Below are 13651 nucleotides of genomic sequence, written 5' to 3' on the forward strand. Positions count from 1 at the left end.
ATGAATTAGATATTTTTCCTTCCAAAACAACGTGTTCACAAAATTGAGTGATTTCACGTTCAGGTTTTACAAAATAGGCCAACTTTGTCGAATTGCAAAATAAATTTCACCATTGTTTTTCCCTCGCTGAGAAAGTCAAAATGCAAATGTAGAACACCCACAAAATGAAATTTTAGAACACCAATTTAGACTTCAGATAAGGAAATTACACCGTTAGAAGGTCCACACTCATGTCGGTTTACAAAACCAGCCAAACTGGTTTTACCTATGTAACCTGAGTTAGGAGTTGTTTGCACGATTCTTGAAAGAGTTTCGACACCTATAGAGATAAGTCCTCCCGATCCTATAATAACTATATAAAAGGTCATGACAGACTGAGGGTCATCCAATCATACCAAACAAATCAATTTACTATCTTTTTCCCTTATTCTCTCTCAAAACCCTAATTTGCTATTCTTTCTTTGTCTCGACAGCAACTAAAGGTGTTCTAGCTAGCCTGCAGATGCAGGAGCACTTGCCCTGATGGGGTTCCCTCCTGAGTGAGCTTTCGTTGGTCTACCATAGAATCTGATCAAAATCGTACTAGCCAAAATCTTAAACATAGTCAATGTGCACAGAGGTGTTGCATCGAGATCCCCTGCATGTTGTACGTTAGGCCTGACCTTCTGATGAACATAAGGCTCTTGAGGAGTACATGCAGAAGATTGATGAAGATGAGAAGCAACAAGCAGAACACGTAAGCTGGTGGCAACAAAATAATTCATATTTCATTTCTCAATGGATATAGGCAGGACAATGTCATGACTGTCAAGTATGTCACCTTTGCTCCTCTTCAGCATGAAGAAAAAACCAAAGCAACTTGTTCCCCATTTCTAAGTGGTAGAGATACATTACTTAGGACTGTTAGTGATATGGTAGACACTTGTGTGCAAAATAATATGAATACCGTGCAAGATCATTAGCTTGGACTGGAAAAATATAGGGCATTACTACTTGATCGACAGGAAAAGGAGTAGTTATATATTGATGAAGGTCGGACTCAAACTTTTGGCCAATACTATTTTTACTCGGCCGATCTATAATAATGTAACTAGTGCACCTTCGTTGCAAATGCTTTATTCCTGTTTGGCCAAAGTAAAGATGGTTCTAATATTCTCATAATGTGCTCCATAGTGAACCACCCATACAACCAACAAGGTTGAATTTGTTGCTTGAATCAACCCAAAATTCTCATCTTATGCACACACATTCCTCAGAACCAATTGCATCAATATTTCGGAACACCATGACCAAAAAAAAAAAAATCTTTTGAGTAGTTTGTGAGACCAATTCGTACAAATAGAAAAAGAGATGGGAATAGAGCATAAAATTGGGGTTGACTCATATAACAGATCCTAAATATTTTTTGATACTACACCGTATCCCCATAATTTTAAAGTACTTGAATTCATTTAATTCTCTGGAGAGGACAACAAGACAACATGGGAGCATATTAGCTAGTTTATTGCACAATTGGCATCAATTGTGGCATTAATTCTGTCACGACCCAAAGTCTTTCCAAATAAAACTTTTTCTAGAACCTCCTTGATAACCTTGCATAGTCCCTCTTAGACAAAGAATCATCACCTCTTCCTCTCCAAGGAATTCCTAGTACTCTCTACTAGGGCAAGAACTCCAAATTCACTAATCAACCTCATCGATTCTCCCTAATCCACCCAAGGCAATTAGGGTCAACCCTAGTCAATCTACAGTTGATTTTGAGAAGATAATCAGAGATAGTTGCCAAGTAGCCTTCGCAGCCTCTCTAAAGGTGTTTATCAACCACTGGAGAGAGACCAAGGACCCCAATGCCAAACCAATTTCTCTAAAATCAAATTCTCCAATTTTGTGATCTATCGGAACGTTCCACATCTCGTCGGATTGTCCGCTAGATCACTTATTCAACATAATTCTGTTTTGGTGAGCTTTCCCTCTCCCCTCCCCTTGACCCGATATGTCAGCACGAAGTGGAGATATTTTCTAGCGGAGTGAAGCCCTCGACTCACCCTCTCACACACCAATCATTTTCATTCCGCCCCCTCTCTCCTCATATGAAGAACAAGAAAAAACTAGACAGAGAAAAGAAAGGAGAAGAAGAGAAGGAAGAGAAAGAAAAGAAAAATAAGAAAATCAAGAGGATGCTCAGCACCACCATCTCAAGGTAAAGGTGGACATCTTCATCTCCATAATCATTTGGTGAGTTCAAGAAGATCTCTCTCATTTTCTTGAAATCATCTTTGAACCCTACCTCTTGAATCTCTCTATGCATGGATGCGAGAGGAAGCTTGGTCATTGCTCCATCATCTCAAGTGTAATGTCATCTCTCACTCAATCTTCTCACCAACTCTTGAATTCATTTCTAATAGCATTTCTGTGGTTTTTGCAAGAAAAATCATGATAAGACCAAATCTATCTCTTTTGCTTGGAAGCAAGGATGAACAAGGTTCAATGCACTTGATCTTGGTGGCCTAGAGGTCACCCAATCTCAAAGAGTTAGGGTTACTATAATTTTTCATTACAAATGTTATGTATAATCTTTTTACTTGTAGCAATGCACAGGCTAGTCATGCTATATATATGTGATTGAACATACAAGATATATTTGGCATAGCATAGTATATCAAAACAATATTGTGCAATGTAAACATTATGTGTTACAAAAAGACAAAGGAAAATTAGATTAGATTATAAACAAGCATTGGAAGTAAAATTAAGGATGTAGTCTTCACGGTGATGAAATTTGTTTGTTGCATTCATGAGAAATTGGAAGCATTCGTGTGATCATAAACAAGGTGGAAGTAAAACAATATTATTGTGCAATGTTGTGGCACTCAAGAGATGGCTAAAATGATGTTGAAACTTGTGTGATTCACAAAGAAATTTCAGCTTAACTAGTGTCATTCACAAACAAATGGACAGATCCTGCAAAATAAAGCACATTTTCTCAACAAAGCGCAAGAGAGCAAGCGAGCACCAAAGATTAATTTATACTAGACTACATTGTAAATCATTAGAAAATGTCTTCTCATGTCTCATCATGATAATATTATTATTGAACCATGCAAGAAAGCCATGTTCCAGTTCCCCCTAAACTGGTCATACGATGACCAAATAGGAGTTCCTGATCAATATTATTACACACAGGCGACGACATATAAAGTCCAAATAAATAAAGTACTACATGCGATATGCAATGCTTATTCAGTCTCTCACTGCACCATTTAGTCACCGGCTCTCTACTTGCTGCCAGAAGGACCAGCACAGTTGGAAGAGGGAACAATGGCAGTGTTGGACTTGGAAGGACCGGCATCATTGTTTGATATACCAGCACCGTCGGAAGAAGGAATGGCAGCGTTGGAAGGACCGGCAACATCGTTTGATGTTCCAGCACCGTCGGAGGAAGGAATGGCGGCGTTGGAAGGACCGGCAGCATCGTTTGATGTACCAGCACCGTCCGAAGAAGGAATGGCAGTGTTGGAAGGACTGGCAGCATCGTTCGATGTACCAGTTTCATTAGAAGGACCAGCCCTGTTTGAAGGCTCTGCGCGGTTGGAAGGACCAGCACCGTTGTTGCCGCCCCTCTCATTCTCCTGGATCGCTTTGTTGATCATGTCATAAAGGTCTGCCTTCTCGCGCTTGTACGTTTCCATCTTCTGCTTAATTGCAAACAGCCCCCTCGGGCCAACTCTAGCAGCAGTTTGCTGGAGTTTCGTCATCTTTCTATTGATACAATTGACCTGGGGCATCATCAACAACCAAATGACATACGGATGAACGAACTACAGATCCAGTACATACATTTATAAATAAATTGAAATCCACACATCAGATATGGAGTAACGTACATACCCTGCGCGAATATAGCCGATATGTAGCGTCTCTTTGGCAAAGACGTCTGAACGATGCTAAAGATCCAAGCTTCGGTTCATTAGCGGAATCTTCACCACTCATTTCCAGGTACGTCGATGTATCCAGAGCCGGCATTTTGGAAAGCCTCTTGCTTTCCTTCCTCTCGAGTTCGGTCTTGCGTAGTTGCTCCATCAGGCTTGGGTACAACAACACATTGGTACCGGACTCTGGATCATATGGTGGAACAAGAGAAGACTCAAGTATTTCTGGTTGGAATCCTTCCCAGTTAAAAGGAGCAAATACGGCTCCAGCATCCTTGTTTTCTTCCTTCTGTGAGACTGCAGGCTGAACAGCTTGAGGGCCTGCTGCTTCAGCTCCCTCTGCAGGAGCATCGGTGTTTTCTTGTTCCTGAGGCGCCGTGACCCCATGCTGAGCAGCTGCAGGGACTGCTGTTTCCCCTACCGCTGGAGCATCGGTGGTTTGTTGTTCCTGTGACGCCGTGACCGCAGGCTCAGCAGCTTCAGGTACTGCTGCTTTCGCAACCCCTTGAGCATCGGTGTTTTCTCCTTGTTCCTGCGGTGTGACTGCAGGATCAGCAGCTTCAGGGGCGGCTGTTTCCGCTAGCCTTGGACCATCGCTAGTGTTTTCTTGTTCCTGCGGCGTGACTGCAGCGTGAGGGGCTGCTGCTTCCGCTACCCCTGGAGCATCGGTGGTTTGTTGTTCCTGCGGCGTGACCGCTGGCTGAGCAGCTACACATGCATGAGATAACAACGCTGTTACGACTAGGATACCAGAGTTTTCAATTTACAGAAGCATGAATACGAATGTCCTATATAGCTTATATACAGTAGTTTTGAAAGAAAAATGTTCTATACGCTTCAGAATTTCGATCCTCTCACCAGCTGTTGAAGCAGGGGCTGAAAGTATATTATTCAACATAGCCTCGAGCTGCTCCAAGCGCGCATGGTTGCTCGGCGGTGGCGCCGTGGCGACGTTGGTGCAGACTGCAGCGTAGTTGCTAGACCACGTGTCTTGAAGCTGCCCGCGGTTTCTTTTCATCATCTCCACGCTGCGTTCTATAAAGTTGTGAACCCACTCGTGGTTGCGCCCGCGGAGACTGAAACAAAGGAAAAAGGATATATATATATAACCAGAGGGAGATTCTTCTTTATATGTACTAGCTAGTAGCATTGTGGTTGAGCCACTTACTCATGGTGCAGCAGGACATCCGTATGGAGCTGACCATCTGCACGAGTGGACATACGATCGACGATCGCATGCTGGAAAATCATCCCCGGCTCCGAGGCATGCACCATGAAATGCATCTTCCGCCTCTCTGCAGAGTGCATAGAAGCAGTATATATATATAGCGACGTGAGCAATACCGATAAAGGGCAAGGTGTGTACGTAAGAAATCTGTGAATGAACTATGTATTTTGTATACAACTGAATGAATTGGAGAAGAACGTCCTTGCTTATTACCATCTAGACACACGACTTCCCGGACTGAGCGGCACCGGGAGCAGTCGAGTTGGCCGCGGATGATTGGCCGGAAGAAGACGTCCTCCTTGACAGGGTGCACGTCATTAAGCGCAGCACCGGCAGCTGCAGCACCAGCGTTGTCCCCACGCTCAATGTCCCAGAGGATAGCAGCAAGCTCTGCCTCCCCATCGTTGACGAGCTGTTCGTACACTGAAGGGCTTGGATCGGGTACAACGCCATTAGCGAGCATATGCATGTTAGTGTTAGCCTGGAATAAAGAGGCTTCGTTGACGCCGTCACAAAGCATCGGCGTAGGATCCGGAAAGCCGCCATACGCTTGATGATGCATCTCGGGGGCCAGCATTTGCGTCGGCTGGGTGTTGTCCACGGCCATCGGCTGGTTGTACTGATCTACGTCCATGGCCGATGCCTGATACTGCTCAACGTTGATGATCGGCGCCTGATACTGCTCGGCGGCGTCAATGGCCGGCACAGGGAGGGCGAAATCGGGCGCCGGCGGGTGTCCCTGAAATTCAGTGGTCGGGACCGCCTGGACGCCAAAATCCGGCGCCACTCCCAGCGTCTGTGGCGCCGAGTGAGCCTGGAATCCTGTGATCAGTGCCTGCTGGAGGCCGAAATCCGGTGCGGCGTTCAGCGTCTGTGGTGCCGGCGGGAGTACCTGGAACTCAGTCGTGGTCGGAACCTGGTGGCCAAATAAATCCGGCGCCGCGTTCAGTGTCTGCGGCGCCTGGTGGCCCTGAACTTCATCAGCGGTCGCCGGCGCATTCTGGCAGAGCCCCACGAGAGTGCCCTCCGGTTCAGAAAAGGGGAACAAATGAGCCTCCGGGCTAGGGCAATGCAGGAAGCGGCTGACATCGCCGTCGGCGTCGTACGGCTCGTCGTCGGACATGGACATGGCTGCAGTGGTATGTGCGTGGGCGGAGGTGGGCGGCGCATGCAGAGGCCAAAAGGGATGCGCGTGGAGCGGCAAGATGTCGGATTTGTGCAGTAGTGGAGCGCCTGGCCATGGACGGCAGCGGCGATAGGGTATTTGTACGCCGCCCAGGGGCGGTGGTTGGTGGAGTTTTACGCGCGCGCGTGCGACGGGACGCGACGGTTGAAGCGGCGGCGGCGGTTTGCGCGCGCGCGCGAGACACAGGGTCACGTGACGGCAGTTTGAGTTTTGGCGCGGTTTGTTCGTAGCCATCAGATCCGCATCGAACCGCGCCGGGTGGAGGCAACCGCATGCATGCCACGGACACGCGTGGGCACGTGTTAATTAATTGAATGACGGCTGGAATGAATGAGCAACTGGATGACACTGTGGTAGAATCCCTGATCACGTTCGGAAAATACGTGCGTAGGTGAGAATGCGTCTCTATGGCAATGGTATTTACCCGTGTATGATGAACTCAACTCAAACGCAAACGATTTTGTAACCCGTCTATTGATAACAATAATCATAGACGGGCAATATACCTGTCCGTTAACTTAGTTAAGGAATCGTCAGGGATGATGTTTTATCACATATGGCTGATGATAACCCATCTGTGTGGTGTGATCGAGTATGGCTAATAACCCGTCTGTGATGTGAATATGTGATCGAGTGTTCATCACAGACTTCAACACTCTCAAACGGTTGTTTGATTCGCCTATAATACTTTTAAGATATATCTCTGATGTAACGATATAATATCACAGACATTTATTTGTAGCGGCCTATCTTTGATTTATTTTAGTTTTCTCATGTAACGCTATGAGGTCTGTCTATGTTCAGTATCTAATCTCAGACATATAGTCTTTTTAAATCACCGTAGATGATGACCGGCGCTCATAGACTAAGCTGCTTGGTCAGAGATGCAGATCTTTATTCACATCTATGATCAATGAGCATCAGAAGCACCATTACAGTCAATTCACCACTACCCCAGGCAATTTTTTTCCTGACAGATGACACCGTCAGGGAAAGTAGCCAATACCGTCAGGAAAAGTCATCCGTGACGGTAACCGTCAGGGATAGACTGACAGGGAAAGTCTACCTTCCCTGATGGAAAACCGTCATTGATTGATTCCTGACGCTGGGAACCGTCAGGGAAGGTCTTCTGCGTCAGTTTTTCCATCTACCGTCACGGAAACCTTCCTTGTCGGTTACCATTCGTCAGGGAAAATCTAAATCTTTCCCGTCGGCTTTAGACCATCAGGAAAAAAAAACTAAATCTTTCCAGTCGGGTACCAACCGTCAGGAGAAACCTAGGACCTTTCCTATCTGTTGCTAACCATCAGGGAATGCCAGTTCTACATATCCATAAAGCATAATTTAACCATTCAAATCAGTGATTCATGGCTCTTTTAATCATGCATCCTAAATGTCACACCAGGTAGTCTTGGCACATATAATCAAATAATCTTCATTTAATCATGCATCCACACAAGCAGTAAATGTTACACTGTCTTTGTACATATAATCATATCTTAAAATTGTACATACATCAGATAGTAAATGTTCAACAAATCAATCTTAAGCTACATTCTGGAGTGCTACAAATGTAAGAAATAGAAGTCAAGTAACTATTGCTTCTTAACAGGCCGATGGCAATGCAGCAGCTACTGCACATGTCCGGTCCCTCTCTACAACCAAAACGATAAATGGAACCATTCATGAGATCATATGTCATGGATGTAGCCAAGAGATCATACTTTCACAGCAAGTGTAGAAGTAGAATCTTCTAATTGCAGTTCAGATACAAATAGAACACTAAAATAGTCCTATTAAAACATGTATCTAGCACCTCGGTCCGATGCATGTAAATAACAATAGTTGCACCAGACCAAAAATAATTTTGTACCATACAGTAAGAGCCAACGCAGTCAGGGATCTCATCGTTGTGTTACAGAAGTAGGGGAAGATCTGCGACATTTTGGATGGCACTATGCAGCAGCTTCATTTTTGTGATAACGCACAGCTCAGTGAGGACAAATAAACTGCACATCTGGATACACGTCTAGTCGAATATGCCTTTACAACATTAGTTGCTATGAGTAACTGTTCAAGAAGGTGATTGGCACTGTTTTCTGTCTGCATAATAGTAAGCTCTTTACTATTCTAACTGTAGTTCACAAAACTTCAACAAGATAGTGCACTAGAACCTATCTTTAGAACCAAAATGTTCAGATTTAAAAGATTGTCTGTCCAGCACAAAGAATAAGAATATTCAGTCTTGTCACATGGTAGCCTGATCTTACCATGTCATTTCTTCTCCCAAAAAAAAAAAAACAAAACTGTGCAGAAATCACATACTAAAAATAACTATGCAGAAGTTCTTGCTGAATAATGCAAAATGCAGCTGCGCAACACAAGAGGATACCAGTGTGTTTGCTTGCATTATCATCAGTGTACACTTGCAGTTGCCGAAAAGATTATTCAAATAAAATTCACTAGCACTCTATAAGGGTAAATTGTGTCAGATGGTGTCATCTCTATTGTGTCAGCTTGTGAGTAATTAGATAATAGAGTTGTCTGCATTTGCATCACTTGTAGTGAGTCTTGGCACTATCGATTTGAGGGTAGAGACTAGAGACTACAGAATAAATGACCTTATGATTTTATTAATTACTAAGAAGCTCATCTCATTTTGGAATTTTCCCTTGTTTGATTGGCTAGTTTGGAATATGTTGAATATCAGTAGCTACCAAGAAGCTTATCTCATTTTGGAAAATTTCCTATCCAATTGTTGTAACACATAGTTGCATTAGACAAAAATGGCTTCATGTTATTCTGCCTCACCATAATTGCTACAGATCTCTCACAACACAGGACTTGCTCCCACACCTCAACTTGACACAAAATCCTAATAAACTTGATAACAGAAAAGGCAGTCACAACATCTCATGTTCGACATTTTCAGGATTTCTCATGTTCGACATTTTCAGGATTTGAGCCACCCTTCAATTTTTGATGTGGGCTGAAGGCAAAGTTTAACATAATCATTGAAGTATGTGTGCAGAATTAAAGCATGTAGATGGATTTAGTTGCAAGTTACTGAACCTCAAGAACTATGAACTGACCGAGCGAGATGACATTGTTAAAGCAGGCATGTCCATCTTCATGCTCATTCTTCCAAGTAAACTGACTGCAAAAAAATATATATATAATCAAGAAAGAATGTGCGGTCAATAGCACTAATCTTAGTATGCATAATCATATTTAGTGTTTTATATAGCATGAATCAGCAGGTTAACTACAAGCAGCAGGAAACATATAGCATGAATCAACATGATTAACTAGCAATCTAATTCTAAATCTGCATAACTAACAAGATAGCTAGCTAGTAGTGACAAGCAATCAATAAGATATCTTGCTAAAACAGTTATCTCAATACGTCAGGCTATGATATGAACATTAAATATTTATTTAACTGCCAATGATGCCTCGCAAAGTCTGTACAGAATAAAATCCTTCACCATGTTCATTATTGAGCATGAATAGCTGTAGTTCAGAGAAACAAGGTAGTTCCAAGATGCATCTGCAGCCTATATACATGCAATAGAATTTGTAGATGTACCATGCCCACAAAATCTCTACCCCTACTTTCACTTCAAATAAATATTTCTGTAGCAGAGTAACAAATCATTCTTACATTGGTAGATTTCATAGCTATTGCCTATTGGTGAGTTTGACAGCAAGTAACTGAATGAAAGCAATGAAAAAAATAACAATTCAAGAATTGCAATAATCTAAAATTCCAGATTTGCAAAAGCATAATTAAAAAATCTACCAGATCGATTTATAAGGTACCAAGAACAAGTGTCTGCAACATCTTACCGTAGGGAGAGGAGAAGCAGCGTTGATAGCCTGATATTGCTAGCAACTACGGCAGCGAAGGGTTGCTCACCTGCACCAGACTACTGACACATGGATGCCGCCTGTGCTGTGGCGCCTACGCCGCATCCACGCCACCACCCACTAGGTCCTCCACACCCACCTGCAGGTTCGCGTCGCCCATCCTGCCGCGGAGCCGGCAGCGGCCCGCGCCCTCGTACGCGGCGCCGTCCGTCGCGGAGCCAGAAGCCAGGCCCGCGCCGTCTGTCGCGGCGGCGCCTGCCACAACGCCGCTCCACCCGCGCCGCCCAGAGGCCCGAGCCCAGAGCACAGAGGCCCAAGCCACCTAGGAAGGCGAGGACCGAGGAAGAGCCAGATCTGGGGGGAGGACAGGAGAAGAGAAGCGCGGGCAGCGCATGGGACTGGGGGACTGGGGAGAGGATAAGGATGGGGAAATTTCCCCTTGCGCGCCTTGTGCGCTTGCCAGCCGCACGCTTTTCTTTTCGCCTCTGTCTCTGCTGCGTGGGCCGACCCTTTTCCAGAAGCGCGCGAGTTCTATTTTTCGGCCTTGCATGCAGCGCCCCTGACGGTGCCTGACCCTTTCCCTTCGGTATATGGCGAACGTAGGGGAAGAGTCAGCGTTTCTGACGGAAGGTTGGGGACCGAGGGGAGTACTCTGTACCGACGGGAAAGAACTGAGCTGGGGTAGTGCACATGCTAGGTTGCCTAGATACAGATACAGATATCAAATACGCGGATGCAATTCTCATCTCAAATCAAAGAGTGACAAAGGATATGCCTATGTTATTTTATAAAAAATGTTATTACACATGATTTAATATGATTTTTTTTAAAAAACAGAGAAGAACTACGCTTCATTATATTAAGATGAAAAAGGGGGAAGAGAACCCGTACAACACACACCACACCACTACAAAAAACTTTTCGCAATGCACCCGCGGAAGCAAAGAAAGACGACCAAAGCTTGAGAATTTTTTTTGAACCGTTGACAGGGGAGTCCCCTACCTATTTTTGCTGTATATATATAAAAAATGATATGTACAAGTTACAAAGCTTGCAAACCTCAAAAAGAAAAAGAGAAAGGTAAAGCTAAGCAAAAATTGTCGGGCCATAAATCAAGTTCTACTTTCCTAACACACTTGGCTTTAATTTGATGCAAACCAAAGCAAGCTCCTCCTTGAAGTCATGTTTCCATTTGCCAAGGTTGCAGCTTTCACCATATAAGAATGATCTCATTCCTTGTCTTTCATAAGAACCAGCATGCAGTTATAACCAATTCTCTGAAAATTAGATTGCCAAAGGTGTTTCTAGCTGTGATCACCATTTCAAGGGGTTGCAAATTTGTGTCCCAGTGAATTGAAAGTAGATTCGAACAGTCAAAGCTGAAAGGGCATTGGACAAAGAGATGGAAGCTTGTCTCCACACATTGTGCATTATAGAGCACACAATTGTAGCTTTCGAAATACATATTTTCCTTCGAAGCAGGTTTCTTGTATTCAGCCTGTGTCAATAGAAACCAAAAAAACAATTTGTGTCTGCCTAGGTTACAGGAGGACCATAGCCATGAAGAGAGGTGACGCTTCTCTCTGTCCTTGCAGAAGTTTATAAGCCTTTTAGTGGAGTAGGAGTGAGAGTTCCAGATATAATCCCAATTGTCACCAAGGTTCACCTCCCATTGTCTATCCTCCAAGAGGGTTTGGATCTCCACCAATTGGTCTGAGGCCTGAATTGATAAGAGCAAGCTAAACAGCCTGGACATTTGGCTCTCTATAAAAAATTTCACCGAGCACTTGGGCTTTCTGGCAAAAGAAAAGAGTTGTGGGAGTGACTTCTGCAGTGGAGGGTTTATCCAGTTGTCCTGCCAAAACAAAATTGAATTGCCTTTGTGGGGGTTGCAAGCAGTGAAACTCCTAAAGTCCTAAACCTTTTTGTTAGCTTCAACACATCCATCCACCAAAAGGAGCCCATAGGGCTTCTAGCATGTCGTGGGGTGTGGCTGTTCTTATAAAGTTTAGACCAGGTAAGTTCTACCCATGTGATGTTTGTATGATTATAAAATTTGTACAAAAATTTAAAGAGAAGAGTTGAGTTCTGGTTTCTCATGTTGATGATGCCAAGTCCACCCTCCTCTTTAGGTAAGCAGGCTGAAACTACTAGAGTGGGGGTAGGGGTAGTCAAGAAGGGTAGCCCCCAAGCCCCTGCCAAAGCACACAACCGACAATCCTCCAAAGCAGAACTCAAAGCACGAGCCAAGCTATCTGTCACTCCATAAAAAACACAACTATTGCGATGATTCCACAAGATGCAAGCTCCTATGATCACAAGTGAGTTGATCCTTTCTTTGCTAGCCCAGCGGAAGCACTGCTTGATCTTTCCCACCATAAATCAAGGATGAGTCTATATGCTGTGGGGATAACTGGTGGATACCGACATGCTAGAACAAAGAGAACCAGAACTGTCGAGCGAAGACACAAGATACTAGGAGATGGTTGATGGTTTTCTCCTCTTGATCACAAAGAAGGCACCGCGTCAGGTGTGGTAGTCCTTGCCCTGCCAACCGATTCGTCGTCCAACATCTGGCATGTGCAACCAGCCACATGAAGAAACAACACTTGGGTGGAGCCCAAATTTTCCAAATTCTCTCATACGGGCCAAATTGGGTAGCTCCCATGAAAAACCTTCGTAGGCTAACTTGGCTGAGTACTGTCCACTAGAAGAAAGTCACCAAATGCGACAATCCTCAATATCTAGCTGCAACTAAAAGTCATATATGAGGTCCCATAAATAGAGAAATTCCATAATTGTTCTGTTGACAAGTCACCATGAATATCTGATATCCAAGCCCGGTTAGAAAGGGCTTCTTCAACTGTGCATCATTTTGTTGTTCTCTTTATAATTATAGCATGTAGATGAGGGATGAGGTCCGCAATAGATTGGCCATTCAGCCACTTGTCTATCTAGAAGAGGGTGCATGCCTCGCTGCCAACTTCAGAGATGATGGCTAATTTGAAGAAAAGCTTGGACCTACTCGGGTACCTGGATTGGTAAGTTCGCCTAGGGCCTGTGAGGTTTAGTTTTCTTAAGCCAAACCCAGCCTAGATTTTTCAGATCTGAAATCCCCAAGCCTCCCAGCTCGGGTGGACGACATGCCTTGCCCTATGCCACAAGACAAGGCTTCCCTTTTCCTCCTTTCTTCCTCTCCAGAGAAAGGCCCGCCTAAACCTATCCATGGCTTTGATGGCCCAAGGTGGGAAGTCTATGGCCATTACAAGATACACTAGCATAGCAGTGAGCACAAATTATACCTGCACTCTCCTTCCTGTCCATGTCATGAGTCTGCTTTCCACATCCTGATACTTGACTTGCAATGCAATCAACAATAGGTTGGATTTCCACCATAGTGAGCTTCTTAAGGGAGAGGGAAATCCTAAATATTTGCAT

The 13651-nt window shown here is 44.2% G+C and overlaps 1 protein-coding gene across 1 annotated transcript; it reads right to left on the reverse strand.

Moving 5' to 3' along the window:
- Positions 1 to 3114: 3114 nt before the first annotated feature.
- On the reverse strand, positions 3115 to 5955 carry LOC136509967 (uncharacterized). Its single transcript, XM_066504546.1, has 5 exons — positions 5371 to 5955; positions 5098 to 5224; positions 4788 to 5005; positions 3889 to 4637; positions 3115 to 3776 (listed from the first exon to the last, which is right to left on the reverse strand). The coding sequence occupies exons 1-5, from the start codon at positions 5789 to 5791 to the stop codon at positions 3276 to 3278; spliced, it is 2016 nt and encodes a 671-aa protein (XP_066360643.1). The 5' UTR covers positions 5792 to 5955; the 3' UTR covers positions 3115 to 3275.
- Between the last annotated feature and the right edge of the window lie 7696 nt (positions 5956 to 13651).

This window comes from Miscanthus floridulus, chromosome 16, assembly GCF_019320115.1.
Source record: "Miscanthus floridulus cultivar M001 chromosome 16, ASM1932011v1, whole genome shotgun sequence".
Taxonomy (NCBI): Eukaryota; Viridiplantae; Streptophyta; class Magnoliopsida; order Poales; family Poaceae; genus Miscanthus; species Miscanthus floridulus.